We start from the raw sequence: 16,929 nt of genomic DNA, 5'->3' as shown, positions 1-16,929 counted from the left end.
AAGAGCTTTTAGCTTGTTTCTCCTCTTTAGGCATCAGAGGAGCTTTGACCTTCTGGTGCTGGGAGTCTGAAGCTTTTAGGTTCAGCAATTACAGACTTCTGTGGTGCTTTTAGACTTCTCTCTCTTTAGATTTAGAAATCCGCTGTTAGCAGCGTCAGAAAGTTAATTAGCACCACAATAACCTTCAGATACTGAATTTATTATAAAAAAATAACAAGCGGTATCTTTAGAAAAGAGTTAAATAAAATAGATTTCCTATGGATTTGAGATTAATTTAAATTTAATAGTAGTTCAGGGATTGGTTAGGACAGAGGCCAGATATTTTATTCATAAGCCAGATGCATGGTAGTCACATTATACTCTACCTTAAATTTTAAATAGGTCAACCCACTCTTCCCAGTCGTGGATGGAGACTAATTAAATCTACATGTTCATGTAAACGAATGATATTTTGCATATCAAACTCTGTAAAATTGTATTGTGTTGTACACTGGGGACACAAATGGAGTGATCCAATTCATTTCAGACTTGTTCCTAGCAAGCCTCTGCTTCACGTATTGAGAGGCAGTGCTACCACACGCAGTTTTGGAAACTAAATTCCTTTGTTACCCTGACTGAAGTCTGTGGATCCAGAAGCTAAAAATAAATTGATTTCAGTGTTAACAGAAAACATCAGAATGTACTTTTGTGGCCTTGAGGGCATGTTACTTTAATATAATATGTTGGAGTTGGAAGAAATAGGTATGTGATTTCTTACTAGTCCTCCAGGCTACCATGCAACCTCTTTTAATAACCTGATTTGCAAAACAGTATCCCTAGGAACTGGACCCATTCTAACTTGGAACTTTTTTGCATGGATTGTTGTAACTCAACATAGTGATAAGTTATCCAGTAAAAAGATACGTTTCCTTACAGGAATGTTGATTTCTCTACCGGACCCATCTACTCACAGAGGAATTCAAAGGGCAATATAAAATGTGACACCTTCCCTTGACATAAACATGTCAACAGAAAATTCAGTTTTTGTGGCTCCTTACTGGAGGACGAAAAGTTGTATTTTTTTGTAATTATGTTTTCTTTCATGAACTGTATATTACATATCTGTTTTGGAATTAAAACATGTTTGGGGTTTATGCCCTGGAAGATACTGCATCTTTCAAACTGTGTATATTACAGCTGCATATTCTCTAGCATATTGTAGTGTGGAAAGGCCCCCTTAAAGCATTGTCTGCTGACAGTCATATATACATATTTCAGAGTGCTGATTTAGTGTTTATCCTCTGTGTAAACATATGCGGCATGTAGAGCTTCAGCGTGGTCTCTGGAATGCAACTAGGCTGAGAAACTATTACAGAATACACTCTGGTGTGGAATTTATCATTTTGCTCTTTTTTCCCATGCTTACATTATCACAAACATTTCTGCAGCAGATGGGGACTGGATTCTTAGTTTTGTTTATTTTTGTTTTGATTTGCTATTTTATGAGTCAATATTCTGATCTTGGTTTTCTCATTTCCTAAGTCAAAACCATCTTGCTGATGACTATACCTCTAGCTTTTGTGATGGGAAATAACCAGATTGATGAGTTACATGCTGTGCTTCATTGTCACGATTTTATGTCCGGTGGTTCTGTTTATGATGCAGTTTTATTTGCTGTATGAAGAGTAACTCAGCTCCTTTCTTTTCTCTATATAATTGTAATTCCTTTTTGGCATGAGAGTATTGTTTTGTCAGATGAGTATTTTACCTCTGATAAAGTTTTACAGATCTGGTTGCCAATTCTAGATTTAAAAGTAACTCTACGTTTATCAAGTACTTTGGAACTGAAGAAAGATGTTAGGGTAACAGCAATTGGCAAAAAAAAAAGGCCCTGGCTGTAGCTAGAACCTGCATGACCCAATGTAATAGAAATCTTGGAGCCCGCAGGCGTTAAACAAAAACCTGTTCTGTTGTCAACCAAATTCAGCGGAGCTGCATTGTTGCTCCAGCAAATCATTCAGCCCCTGTAATACCAGGCTGACTCCTGTGTGGGTTTGTTGCCTTTGAAACACAAAAAGTCACTACCACAGTCCATTGTCTGCCCTGCACGTGTAAATTAAGCAGAGACCATGGAAAATCAATCAAGATGACAGTCTATTCATATGCAAAATGCTCACACAGGTTGTATATATATCCATTGAGACTTAATCGTTGCAGAGGCATTGCGACAACCCCTGCACATTTTACTTCATTTTTGCTGTGGAGCTACTAAGTTTCCACAATTGTCCTTGCACTTGCAATTAGAGACAAGATAAAAATAAAGCATGAGTATAGGATTATTTTCCTTTCAAAAAAATTATGTGTTTCTTCCTTACTATTTTCAGGAGATTTTGCTTTGTGTTATAACACAGGTATATAAAATTAAATGTCTTTCTGAAGGGTAGCATTAATTATACTATTAAACTTGCAGATTACCGGGTAAATGACAACATTGCTCCAACTATTCCATACAACCAGTCATACGACCAGAATACGGGTGGATCCTACAACAGCTCAGACAGAGGCAGTAGTACATCTGGTGAGTATCTACGGCGTTTTCCAGACCTTGGGGTTTGGTGGTGGTTGAGTGCTCTAGCCATGGTTAGCGCTAGTTGCTGGACTTACAGAAGGGCTGAAGGGCAGGAACCCACTGGCAGTCATACAGCACAGGGATGTTAAACATCAGAAAAAAGTGGCCTGATAGGTGCCTATGTTTCTGTTGCATCCTCGTGATTGCTCAGTGCCATCTCAATATCAATTAAGTAATTGATTGGCCAAAATTATGAAAGTGATGAAATGACATAGAAGTTGGATCTCCTAATGTTAATGCTCTAGTGGTTAATGTTATGGTCTCCAGATGGGCAAGCCATAAAAATGCCTTTTCAGCTGTCACAAAAAAAAAAAAAAAGAGGATTTAATTTATCTGTTACCTTCCTGGAACTATTATTGACTTCTTTTCCATCTCTTGGGTCTACTTACCCAAGACAGCCTTATTCGTGAACAGGCTCAAGATACCAGAACATTTGAGTGATACCTAACAGAACTGCCTTAAGAAAATTTTCATTTTTTAAAGTAAACCCATACATTTTATTAAGTAAAAAAGCATGCATGCATACATAAAATTTTCATAGATTTCGGTGGCTATACATCAAAACTATTTTTGTACATCATTCAAATGTAGAGAATTGACAAGTAAATTTTCTCATCAGCATTTCCTATGCAAAATATCTAAAAGTTCTTCGTAAAAATCTTGAGGCAAGACAGCCCTTTGCGCTGGGGAGTGCTGACTACGGCACTGAAATTGCACTCTGCTTTGGAACCGCAGAACATGGTTTAATTCAAAAGAGACTGCTGCTCATTGGGGTATAATCTGTTCACTTGCAGCTTTGATGTCTGCAGAGGTGTGTGAAATGCTCAGAACTGGCTTTACTGTAAGTCTGATACTTAGTCTATGTTTATTTGCAGCAGGCCAGCTATAGGGTGAGTTCATGGTCACAATCAGAAGCCCCCTGGACTTTACATCTGCTAATCAAGACGAGGACTTTTCTTTTCCCCTTTTGTTCTGCTGTTGCCTTTGATAGTCCAGTTGCCTCAATCCCAACGTGGCTCCATCGTGACCAGTTGTGACTGAGGCAGAGCAGAGGCATAAACCTGTGGGTGAGCCTGCAGCGCCTTTGGGCGACCTGAATTCTCAGTGGCTGGGGTGAGATGAGCATGGCTCCCGATTCTCCCAGCTGCTCAGGGGTGTTCTTCTGGGAGCCAGCCTTTTACCCATGCCCACGTCTGCAACATCAGGATGTGGTGCTGAGCCTGTGCTCAGTGGCGTTGGGACCTGAAGTTCGGCATGAAACATCTCAGGGGTATGAACCCCTGCAAATTAAAAATGAGAAGGTGGTATTCTCCATGCTGACACCTATTACGGTTATTCATAAGACTAACAATTTATAGTCCTACAAGGATTCCAGCAGGAATGAAGCAAGGTGACCAGAGTAATAAATTAATTGTGCTGAACCTAGTATATATCATGTTGCTTAGGGTAGAGAATGCAGACGATGGTCGCCTTGGGATAGTTAGGATCTTGCATGACATACTGAAATAGCAGAAAAATAATTGCAGATAGCTAAAACGTATTTGTATCTGGCAGCTAATGTGGGACAATAATAAGCAGAACTACTGTCCGTAAGAATGGAAAAATCTGAGACGGCAGAAGTGAGAAAAACAAGTTTGCTAAATCTTGCTGCAACATATTTAATTGCGTATAATACTTAACTATGGTACTATAAAACCATGCCTCAGCTGAAGAGAGAAATATTAAAGATTCTAAAACATACTAAAAAATACGGTGACTTCATCTGCAATTAAAGAAGTAACAATACCAAAGGATAATAACGTATACTGAGGAACAGTGGTAGGGCAGTTCTCATCATAGCCATGTCCAAAGTTAAAATGGAAGATCACCTGAATAATTGGTCTTATTCAAAGTTATTGGAACTGTTAAGGCTGCGTTGTTCTATTATGAGCTATAATTTCCTGGTAATAGTAGTTGAAAACATTTGTGCTATACTTCATCGATCTTCTTTCTTCTCTTTTCTGTTATTGTAGTTTGTCCAGCAATTATTTTCAACTGCACCTGCCATTTAAACTAAAACTAGTAATTTCATTGTGCTTAAAATGTTTCAGTGGACAAGTACAAATTACATATATTCAGTGACTTAATGCAACAGTGGAACTTTAATAGATCATATCTGTATCATATTGTATTTTAGGTTCCAGCAATTAAATAGTATAAAGGCACTTTAGAAAATATGTCTACAGCTCATTTGTTTTAGATGTTAATCTATAATGTAATTAATAGAAGTAGGAAGCTCACTTTTAATGACACTGCTTGTGAAATTAATTTATGGTTTTATCACATTTTGACTATTTATGAACAATTCAAGTTTTGTATCCCATGTGCTTTTTTCCATGCTATGTAAAGTTTCTGGTTAAATTCAACTGCTTAAAATGCAGAGTAATTCTGCGAAGAAGCTACAATTACAGATCGGTGTAAAAAGGAGGAATGCCAGTTTATTCCAACTCGGCATCACAGTAAATTCCCAGAGAATTCAAGAGGATCTGGGGAGGAGGACTATGGCTATTTTGGTTTTCAGAGCTAATGAGTAATGAGGAGGTACTTAAAAGCATTACAAACATGTTCTGCTTTTTATTCACAGGGAGTCAAGGGCACAAGAAGGGTGCTCGGACCCCAAAGGCTCCCAAGCAAGCTGGCATGAACTGGGCGGATCTTCTCCCACCCCCTCCCGCACATCCACCTCCCCATAGCAATAGTGAAGATTACAGTCTTTCAGTGGATGAAAGGTAAGAAAAACGAATCCATCAGCCATTTCCCACTTAAATCACTAGTTGATTGAACAGTAATTTGACCTACAAGCTGGCAGCGAGACCTTCCTTCGGTACCATTCTGGTGCTCCTCATCTAGCTGTGGTGTGGCTGTGTAGAAGTCACTTACTGACAGTGGTACATATCCAGTCAGTGCATCTTTACTAAGCTGTTTTCAAGAGCACATATAACAATGATTTTTTTTTTTTTTTCTGGGCTATTTATACATGTATCAGATCTGCTAATTGCACAGTACAAATTTAAGTCCTTATTTTCTTAAAAAATTAATTTTAGCTATGACCAAGAAATTCCTTGTCCTGTCCCACCTGCAAGGATGTATCTGCAGCAGGATGAGCTAGAGGAAGAGGAAGAAGATGAGCGAGGTCCTACTCCACCTGTCCGAGGAGCAGCTTCCTCTCCAGCCGCTGTCTCCTATAGCCATCAGTCAACTGCCACTCTCACCCCCTCTCCCCAGGAAGAACTCCAGCCCATGTTACAGGACTGTCAGGAGGATCTGGGACACATACAACACCAACCTGACCGGAGGTGTGTCAATGCAAACGTAGCGAAAGAGATGTGACAAAAGTCATCCTAGCCCCACTGAAAATTCCTGTTGAATTCAGTGAGGCCAAGATTTCCCCCGTGATATTTATTCTGTTAAAATTTAACTTCTAATCCAGGACACTAGTACTATTTGTAACCTAAGAAATGTGTAATTAAGTTGTTTTATTTTTATACCATGGAAAGAAATGCAGTATATCACTTTACGGTACATACGATGCTGACATAAGTTAAATTCACAGTCATCAGGATATTAAAGTGGTATCGTTAACACAGCTTACCATATAATTACAGTTCCATTGTTTCCAACAGATTTACTGCATTATTACCATAAAATAGCATGCATTATTTCACAGTAACTGTGCAATTAACTTGTCACCAATATGTATGAATATATATAAATATATAATTTATATAACCTATAGATTTTCCTGCATTCATAAATCCTAATACAGGAAGATATTGCTTGCAAAATTTTCTTTAACATTTCCACCTACCCTTATTTAAAGGAATAACCAACATTAATAAAGATAGATATTTGTTAGAGGGAAATTTTGTTTCTTCTCTGAGTTTCTTTTAGTACATACTCTTTTGCATATACAATCTCAGAGCTTCTCTTCCATAAAACAATGAAATCTGAATGAGGCTTTTTATGTATGATGCTTACTTGTCTTGCTTTTTTTTTACGAACGCACAGCTTTTCCATCCCAAATTATATTTTATTTTTTTCCTCAGGTGGTTTGCAGATATTGTTTCTTACCACAAATATAAGAACTACCTGCAATATTCTAGTCACACTTTCTATTTTTAGTGACATGCAGGCCTATGATGATGAAATGAATTTGGTCTCACCAACTAGACTGTAGAACTTTGATTTTATTTAATACAGCTTGCTGGACTTTTATGCATGTATTTTCCAGAATGTAGTTCGAAAATTTAGTTCATTTTTATTTTTCCCTTTTTTAAGTAAACAGTAGTTATTAATCTTTTTTTCAAAGGGCCTGTATCTGTTTTTAGTTTTGCTCCCCACTTCTACGTGGTCTGCCTTGTGTTATTTTCTTCATTCTGTATGATAACCCTGTAACACTTCTTGTACTGTTTATCTTTTTCTCTTCCTCTGACTTCCCGAGTCTTTGAAATCACTCTCTTTATTAGTGGTGGCTAATAATATTTTCTTGTAATTTCCATTGGCCCTGGTATGTCGAGGCATAGAAGTGTTCGTTTTAATCACTTAAGCTGTCTGGGTTATTTAGAGGTTAAACTAGCCGGACACTAATGGAAAAGGGAAATGCTAAGTGAGTGATGTGTTGTGAGTGACTTTCCACAACCTCAGCTACCATGTTCTGGAGTGTGGGAGATGCACACTGACATAGAGAATGGAGTAAGTGTTGGAGCAGACGTATGCAAACATGTATAACCAGCCAGTAACTGCCTGGAAAGTAGAAAGTTTGCTCAACACAAAGACTTATGACTAGTCACCATGAATGTCATCAAAAGTCGTGGCAGAAGTATCTGGAAGGATGTTCCAATTTAAGCTTCTAGGGCATACAGCTTAGTCATTGAGTGAAAAAATAAAATGTATATTTATTTTGTTCTTCCTGCAATGGTTAAGTCTAGCTTTGCTGAAAGCCTGAGAGTTGTTAGTGACTAAATTTGTCTTTTTCATCTTACTTTTTCAAGCATTGTTTCTTTTCTTTTTGCTACATCCATCTCATCAGTTAAGAAAGATTCACTTAATTCTGTTTACTCGATTTGTAAGGCTTGGCTGACTGCCTTTTCCATCTAACGGCATTGATATGACCCGTGGCATTGCTGTTTAGGAGCTGGATATACTGTGCTCGGCAGCTGCAGCCCATTCGGGAAGGGGGGTCTGGTTTGAATATGGGGTGACGAATACTTTCCAATTAAGAATACATTCTGAGTGGTGCATGGCTGTGTTGGTTTGGGGGTGGGTGGGGTGGGTGTCCAAATGTTGATTTCTTTAGGGAAAATAATGTCTAAAATACTGTTTGTCATACTTTTTATAAGCTTTACTTGCAGTTCTGCTGAATGTTATGTCAGTTTCTAATCAGAACCAGGCATCTAGAATGCGATGCTGGTGGTGGGTGGTGTACTGTAATATTTCTCTGTCCGGTCAGCTTGCTAGAAGTATAGCAAACTGAAATAGAAATCTGTGCTCTGGAACAGTGGATAAGCAGAGAAAAATACAAAGATTTAGTGAGATAGCAGATGATGTCAATGTTAAAACAGGAGCTGATACAGGGGACGATGTCACTGTTGAAAGGAGAAGCAGTGCATCAGATAAAATGAACAAAGTATTGTTAATTCTGTGTGCCCATGAACCAGCTGCTCTCAATTAGCCTATCCTTAAAGGCTGGCAGGCAAGCTGTGTTTTCAAGAACCCTAACATATTTTGTAACCACTTGCCTGTCTTCGAACACCAAAAGCTAGAGAACAGGAAGACTGGCAAACATATTGCAAGGACAGTTGTCACAAGAGCTTTAAATGAAGGCAGTAAAACTTTATTAGGCAAGGTCTCTAGTCAAAGGCAGGTGGAGATTCCCGTGCAGCAATGGCTTCTGCAATGTGGGGGGATGGGCAGGTTATTAAATGATTATTGGATATATATCCCAGGCTGACCTTTTCTTCATTCCATTCCGTATTTAATACAGCAAGTGGAAAACAGTGGCTAGGTGTTGTAGTCCAGGGAGGTTCCAGCTTGTTCTTGCCACAGAGTATTAGGTTTTTCCTTGCTAATTTTTCCTTCCAAAATTAGTAAGTATTCCCATTTACTAAAATAATAAAATAAAAAAAATGCCTGTGCCCCTCCCTGCCCCCTTCAAAAGAAAAGATATAGTTTATAAGAGCCACCATTTTTCAATGAGATAATAAGAGGGGAAAACTGACAAAGGAAAATTACTTTGGAAATTGTTGCCAAGCAGAGTGCAGCAGAAGTTTCTGGTAAGCAACGCCAATGGTACAGCCTTTGCTGCGGAGAGTATTTTTGCCTGTCAGACAAATGGCCATTAAGGAGCGTGTCCCTGGCCCTGTGAAGAAAAACTGCTGACAGTGTTACTACGCGGGACTTCTGAGCGAAATATTAACTAAACAGAATGTTGATCTAATGATATATAATACTTGGCCTCTTTAAGCTTGAGACACCGCTACTGATGATTTAAGCTCAAAATAAATTAACCTATGCATCTATATGCGTTTTGGTATCCTTAATATCTAGAACTAACATTACGGTAGAGAATTCTTTCTTTAAATTATCACCTAGAGCAATTAAAAACATAATGAAATAACAATATCTCTTCGTATCTTTCTGAATCATGAGGTAGGTGGAGGGAAGATAATGTTTATGAAGCAATCTCTTTGGATAGAGGCATCTGTTGACATTGATAGTTTCAAGCTTCTAGAGCAATATACAGACACTTCTTTTGCTCATATTCTCAAGGGTGCAGAAATAATTATTTTTTTTTAATACCACATGAACTCTGCCTACCTCTTCACCTAGCTGTACATGTACTATTTGTAGCATTGTGCAAAATAAAGCAATTTTCATTAAAATACGTGATAAAGGAACCATGTTAAAAAATCAGATTTCTTTGTGGTAGATTTCAAACTACGTAGCTGTCGGTTCTGATTTACAGCAAAAATAAGACGTAGAAATAACAACCAACCCTGAACCTTTCACATACCAATTCTCTTGATTCAAAACGGCAGGTCAGGCTTGTTGGGAAATAAATATTTTCATCAATCTACTATTCCTCTGACTCTGTTATGTGACTTCAATTCTTCTTACCCTTGTATTTTCATGCAGACGTCAACCTGTGAGTCCTCCACCCCCTCCAAGGCCTATCTCCCCGCCACATACCTATGGATATATCTCAGGGCCCTTGGTCTCTGATATGGATACTGATGCACCAGAAGAGGAGGAGGATGAGGCAGACATAGAGGTTGCCAAGATGCAGAACAGAAGGCTCCTTTTGCGTGGCCTTGAGCAGACACCTGCCTCCAGCGTTGGGGATTTGGAGAGCTCTGTAACAGGGTCCATGATCAATGGCTGGGGTTCAGCCTCCGAAGAAGATAACATCTCAAGCGGACGGTCTAGCGTTAGCTCTTCTGATGGATCATTTTTTACCGATGCAGATTTTGCACAGGCTGTTGCGGCAGCTGCGGAATACGCTGGCCTGAAGGTTGCCAGACGTCAAATGCAGGATGCAGCAGGAGGTGAGTTTGTCCTCTGTTTGATGGGAGAAGAAAAAACAATGGCTATTTTGAAATGTATTTATCCACAGCTGCTTCCTGGGTTCCTGTTGTTCTTACAACATTCAGACATTCAGGAGAGGGGCAGTCAGTTTGCACTAGTGGAAGTGCAGCAAAGGAGTTTTGGTGAAACAGTTCCAATAAATTGCTGCTCTACATTGTTTTTGATAAGTAGTTCCTAATTTTTTAGTCTCATTGATTACTGCCAAACCTCAACCCTGCTGGTGGATTTGCGCCCAACTGAATGAGAAAAAAAAAAAATAATTACAGAATTCTATCCTTTTCCTATTATAAAGCTCCCAGTGTTTTCAGTCACTCTTCATGAGAGATTTAATCCCTCTGGGTTGACATGTCCACATAAATAGCAAACCTTTAGAGTCATATTTCCCCTATATTTGAAAATAATGTAATAATAGTAGTTTTCCATTTTATACTTTGTTGTTATCTTTTGGAGACTGCTGTTTAAGCTCTTACTGCTGTGTTATTGAGATGAACTGAGTTTGTCCAGGTTTCATAATTTGACAGCTCTTATTAGCTGCAGTTTAAATTACAGATTATGCATATGCAGCAAGGCCTTGTGCGTGTGTTCCTTCTTTTTTTTTTTCTCCTCACCGCTGGACGTGTGAAATACGGTATTTTAAATTTTTCATGTTTTACAACATACGGGATATTAGTAATGCTGGGTGTATACAGGTAATCAGTAACCTGACCATGCCAAATGGATATTGTGATAGTTCAGCTAAGAAATAAGAATACCACAGCGTGGAATGCAGGTTTCAAGCAGATCCATGAACATTTTGCCAGTCATTCTTATTAAACTTCCAGACCTGGGGAAGAGCTACTCTGGCACAACAGTGTCCACCCTGACTTCACAGATTTGCAGCCATCCTCCCGTTTCTGATATCCTCTCCCACTTAATAGTCCTTTGTTTCATTTCAACACAGCTGTTCATCATGAAGAGTGAGAGGGGAGGTAATTTAGTAATTCTGGATGAAATCCTGGCCGATTGAAGTAGGTGGCAAAACTCCCATTCATACCCACGGGGCCAGTATTTTATCTGTTGTATACATATAAGTTCATATACAGTTGTGTCTATGTGTGTGTAAATTCATATATTTAGAAAAGGTCTTTTTACATCCCATTACTGTTACAGGTAAAGATTTTTACAACAGTCAAGTTCATGTCACGCAGGATTTTTATGTATTGATGTTACCTATACCTGACTACACATCCTAAAAATGTGACACTTCCTACCTGCAAATAAGCTGTGATAAAATGCCAGTTGAGCATCCCTGATGCATTTCTGGTAACTCACTCAAAGCAGCAGAGGCGGCATCTGTACCTGGGACCTGCTGGCGACTCGCCGTGCGTATGGCACGGGTGTCCTCGCGCTACCCGAGCTAGGGGAGGTGAAACCCGTCTTGAAAGTCAAAAGTTTTGTTGTTTCTGGAAAGTTGCTGGGCAGGAAACCTGCTTGTGCTTGCCTACTGATGGAGTTCACATTCCTTGGACAGGAGCTACCAGCCTCTGAGCAGTTGGATAATTTCTGTGTGGCTAAGCCAGCCTGCCTACTGATGGGGTAGCAAATGTGTCGATTTAGTTACAGCTCACTCTAAAACTGATTACAGGAAGGGTGAGAGCTTTATTTTTGTTCCAACTGTATTTTCAGGTTTCATATAGCTAGGTCATTCTGAAAAGAAAGCATGAGGTGTCTTTATTTTGGGTGAGAAAAATAATAGCTATTGTTCTGTAACAACTTCCAGGCCGTAGACATTTTCATGCATCACACTGTCCTAGACCCACCAGCCCCGTATCGACTGACAGCAACATGAGTGCTGTTGTAATACAGAAGGTCCGACCTGCCAAAAAGCAAAAACACCAGCCAGGACATCTGCGCAGAGAAGTCTACACAGATGGTGAGTCCACTGAAATGGGTGAAAACGTCAGTGAACCTTTCTAAATAGCATTCAATGTGCGCGTGTGTGTGAAATTTTTCCACAGAGATAACATTATGTTTCAGAATTCCGTGATTTGTGTTTCCTGTTGCTAAACACACTGCAGAGATTAATCATTCTAAATGCCAGAGTTCCTTAATACTGTACATTGATGCTTCCACTCCAGAGCTTTGCACCTGTTTTCTATAGTGTCCTAATCTGCTAATTACTGTCATTATTTAAGAGCCCAGATAGCATAAATAGTACAGTCAATGAGAATAATGTGTGGTTAGGATTAAAATCTTCATTCACATGACTGACTACTAAAACCTTCAGAATGTATCTGTTCCTGAAAAAAAACCTTTTACCATTCAAATGGTGGACAACACAAATCAATGAATTTTAATCCCGACCATGGCATTGTTGCAAGCGGTTACTTTGTGAGTAAAAGCAAAATCTAATCATCTTCTTTCGCGCCTTCACACACAATATCAACTCCTGCTGAAAAGGTAGTGCTTGTGTTCTCTTGGGAGTGTAGGAGGATAATGCAAACATTGTGATGTTGTCTAGAGAGAGCCTTTAATGAAAATGCCTCAGGTGGTGCAGCTTTTATTAAAGCACTACCTTCCAGTTTTATAAAACAACCCACGGGCTTTGTTGGAAAATCATGTAAGATAAATTCTCCAAGACTTAACCCATCTTGTCAAGTTTGCTGAATTTGCTAAAGGTGGTGGGGGGGGGGGAGCGGAAAGAAAGGCATCTTTCCCCACCTCCTGGTTCTCTGCAACAACAATCTGATAAGGACTTTCATTACCAGTCTGAAATTTTTCAAAGAGGGGCATCATTTGCCATTATCATATGAAAGCCTAATATTATAGATCCTTATCCAGGGTTACAAGAAGGGAGTTTTGAGCCACTTCTCCCCATGATTCCCGCCACTTGACAAAAAAATTTAATACAAAGCTCACAGCACGATGAGCAGAAGTAATTTAGCAATGAGTGGTTGTCCGTGCTATTATCTGTACTTTATTCTGAGTATTTTCTCTCACTAGCATCTATCTGATATTAGGCTGCATTAAATACTGGCATGACACAGTGCACCTGGGCCTCTTGGCTTATGCCCAGGCCCCTTCTGTCAGTGAAACTGAGCTGTTGGAATATTATCTGATTTCAAGAGGTTATTACAGTGGTTTTGTGCATGTTTGCTTCTGTGAAAGGACAACTCAAGGTGTAAATCCCAAAACTGTACCAGGAATGTTACATTTATGAGACCCTCGTAATGGTGTATTGCAAGATTTTATGGACATTTTATCAGCTTTTATTCTCTTGAAGAGAATGCTTTTAACTGAATAATTGGCTGAGCGGCAAACCTTGATAGAACCGGGACATCAGAAATAAGATCTGGACAGGAGTTTTATGTGGCCGTTTTCTTCTAACAGGAATAAATAAGAGATGGGCCTGTATTTGATGACAGGGTTTTGTGAAAGCAGTTATACACAATCAAATCACAGAGCATTGTGGTTAGATACGGCAATAGATTGGACAATCATGATCAATATTTGGTTTGTGTTACATAGCACCTGCTTACTTCAGCATATTTCCTAGTTAGGTAAGAATTTCCACTAACCTGTTCAGTGTGCAATACAGTGTGGTCATTCAGGGAACAGCAAATTACGGCTTTAATTTCTGCAGATCTAATAAAACACAGTTCAAAGGTTGAAGATCTTGTTTGGTTTTGATGTTTCTGTTTTTCTTCCCTGATCCATTTACATAAGCATATTTGGAACCTTGTTGAATATTATAAGCATTCATCTTAATAGCCACATCTAGTATATTGTCCCTTTAGAATTAGCTATAAAATAACATCTATAATTGCTTTCCCTAAGTGGAGAAAAGTGATAAACATTTAAGCACAATTGACCTTTCCCAGATATACAGGGGGTTTTTTTCTGTTGGCTTGATGTCATACTGTTACTTATCTTTTTTTGTAAAGGAGTGCCCGATACAAAGATTATTTTTTTCCTCATAGTGAGTGAACATATGTGTGTTTGTAGTACAGAAAAGCAGATATTCTGAATTTAAGCAGTTATTGGTGGCTGAAAGCATTGAAAAATACTAATAAGAGAAAAATACATTATTTCTCAGCCATTAAAATGTAATTCACTTTCACATATAAAGAATTTTCTACTGTTCCCAAATTACCTGCTTTACTATTTGCTAGCAGTTTCATGACATCCCAGTGTCATGAAGAATTTGCATGATTAGTTGACAGAAAGGATATATAAACAAATTCTTTGCATCAGTGGTTGAAAATGCCAAAAGGATTATCAGCAGCAATATCTCTAAGTCTTAAATTCTGGATATTTTTTTTCTTTATACCACAAGATTTATGAAAGAGATTGCTGTTTCTGAAAGTGTGTTTGTTAGTAATGTAACAGTAAAAAGTCTACTACTAGCCTTTCTTAAATAAAGGAGAGTGCTCTCTGATCTACTCTGCATTGTACAAGTAGTAACAATATTGTCTTTTCTGCTAGCATTAGTTCAAATCAGTTTCTACTTTATGTGAAACAGGATTTCAGCTCGGTTGTATTGTTCCTTGAAAGTCATCCAAGCAGTGAAATGTTCTCCATATTTGTTGCTAAAAATCTTTGCTCAGTAGGTGGTAAGGATTGAAATGTATGAATTTTTAATTGCTCTTCATCTAGCCTTTTAGAGTTAACTACTAAGACTGCATTACAAGAACCAACTAACAGATGCATCCTCCTTCTCAGCCTTGCCTGACCTACTTAAATATTTAATTTAAGAAACCAAATTTTAACAAAATACTTTTGTCTTTTCTAATATTAATGTGAAAGTATCTTCTGAACTGCCTTGAATTATTAGTTACAAGCCCTCAGAATTGTAAGTATTTCGATAAAAACTGCTGACATTTGTACTTTGACATTGCTTTAGTTCAATAGGTCTTTCAGTAGGAATCATGCCATTGACTGTTCACATGAGATTTTAAATCCTGATTCTTTTTAAATCTCGTGAGTGACAAAGGAAGAAACACTAACATTGTCACAACTGGTGGAGACTGAGTTTTTTAGCTGTGTTATCAATTACGTGACATAAGGGCAGCTGAATTTCTCACAAAAGGCAATTGAATATCTGCCAAATATTTCCATGGATTTTCACTTTGAAATGTTAAACCATTATGCATGCCAGCATCATTTGTACTTTTGTCTCCCTCTGCCTGAGCAGTACAAAAAACCTACTCTGCACAAATTTCAACAAGGTAAAATGTAAGTAGTAATGCATTTCTTACCTCTGCTAAAAACCAGCTTGTTGCTGAATGATAATAATGTTCAGATACCTGTCCGCTTTGCAGTCCTTACTTCTGATTCTATTGTGAGATATTTTGTAAATGTTGATTTTGATACTGAGGGAGGTTTTGTGGAGTGAAAATTGGTTTGATAAAAGCATTATGTATATGTACAGAAAGGCAAAAAATACCTACAACCCACTGTTTTTTATATATCATCCTGGGTTTTGCTGTATCTGTCTATTAATCTCATTATAGTACAGATTGAGCATGTTTCTTGAAAGATAAAACATGAAAATACTATCAAAACATAAATAATTGTGGCTGAGGTTATTATGTAACTAAGAATCTTAAATGATCCTAAAACTTTACTAAGTCGGGAGGAATCGTGAGTTTTGCGTGCCTGCATAAATTTGCAGTAGAAGACAATTCACTTGGTATCTTCCTCCAGTATCGCATCAGGTCTGTAACTGCTGTTTGCTTCAGGATACGACCATGGAAATCTACAGCCCTATAAGAGCTTAAAAGAGCGAGTTGCCTACTAAGGCCCACTTCACTCATTACTCACTACTTACAATTCATCTTTTTGTGCTTGTTTGTGCATTCTCCACCTCAGTGCCAAATTAACTAAGCAGATTCTTTTTCCCCACTCCCCAGTGGTGTTTTGCCTATCCCGTCATTCCTGTATATGTTCTCACTTCGAAAATTATCATCGCTCCTTTCAAAAGACATATGGAAGGTTTCCCCTATAGACTGTGCTATGAAATGGTGTCCGTTAATTGTTTGTGTTACGTGGGAAGCGGTACGACAGTAATACGTAGATATGAATGAAACGTGAACACAGCTGACTTTAACAAATACTTCTGAGTTCTTTATATTGGTTTCATGTTGCTTTGTGATTTATTTTTTATTCTTTACAATAGAAGCTTCCATTTGGCTTTTAATAAGAAGTGTGCCAGTTCGTACTGGAGGCAGATTGAATCTGGATTTTCTCTGTGGTCTGAGCTGTTAAAATAAATACCACAGGGGTGTAATAGTGTTGACCTCTGAAAAGTTTTTTGGGTTGGGTTTTTTTTTTTTCCCTCTGTAAAGGATTCTTTTCAGCGAGAAGCACTGTGTTATAATGAAGATTTTTATAGTTTCCCTGCAGGTTGCAAAAATGTGCCTGGAAAAGAATATCACTTTTCTTTAGTTATTACTGTATGATAGAGCTGCTGCCATTTTATGAAACTTTTTTTATATCAATGCATCTTTCCTTTCCATAGTCAAGCTTTAACACCACTTTGTTCGTTGTCCTCTGTAGCTGGGTAGAATTCTTGAATAAAGTGGGTTGTTCCAAGTTGTATTTTATAGGCGACAGGAAGGATGCTGTTCCTTCCCTTTGGTATGCAGCCAGCGCATTGCCGTGCCGCAGCTGTTGGAGCCTGGCTCCAAGGGTGACGGGAAAGCTGACGTTAGGTACCT

General features: G+C 38.4%; 1 protein-coding gene across 10 annotated transcripts in view; it reads left to right on the top strand.

Moving 5' to 3' along the window:
• ROBO1 (roundabout guidance receptor 1) overlaps nucleotides 1–16,929 on the top strand; it is a 742,961-nt gene that overhangs the window by 718,991 nt on the left and 7,041 nt on the right. For 9 of the 10 annotated variants that reach the window (XM_080374482.1, XM_080374481.1, XM_080374483.1 and 6 more), the window contains 5 exons: nucleotides 2,450–2,557; nucleotides 5,232–5,376; nucleotides 5,692–5,943; nucleotides 9,782–10,191; nucleotides 11,991–12,143. In XM_080374482.1, the coding sequence (XP_080230608.1) occupies nucleotides 2,450–2,557; nucleotides 5,232–5,376; nucleotides 5,692–5,943; nucleotides 9,782–10,191; nucleotides 11,991–12,143 (1,068 nt within the window). The remainder of the gene's footprint in view (nucleotides 1–2,449; nucleotides 2,558–5,231; nucleotides 5,377–5,691; nucleotides 5,944–9,781; nucleotides 10,192–11,990; nucleotides 12,144–16,929) is intronic. The other variant, XM_080374480.1, reaches the window with a different exon arrangement.

The sequence above is a fragment of the Falco punctatus genome (assembly GCF_963210335.1).
Source record: "Falco punctatus genome assembly, chromosome: 2".
In the NCBI taxonomy this organism is placed as follows: Eukaryota; Metazoa; Chordata; class Aves; order Falconiformes; family Falconidae; genus Falco; species Falco punctatus.
This window is presented reverse-complemented; position numbering and strand designations above follow the sequence as displayed.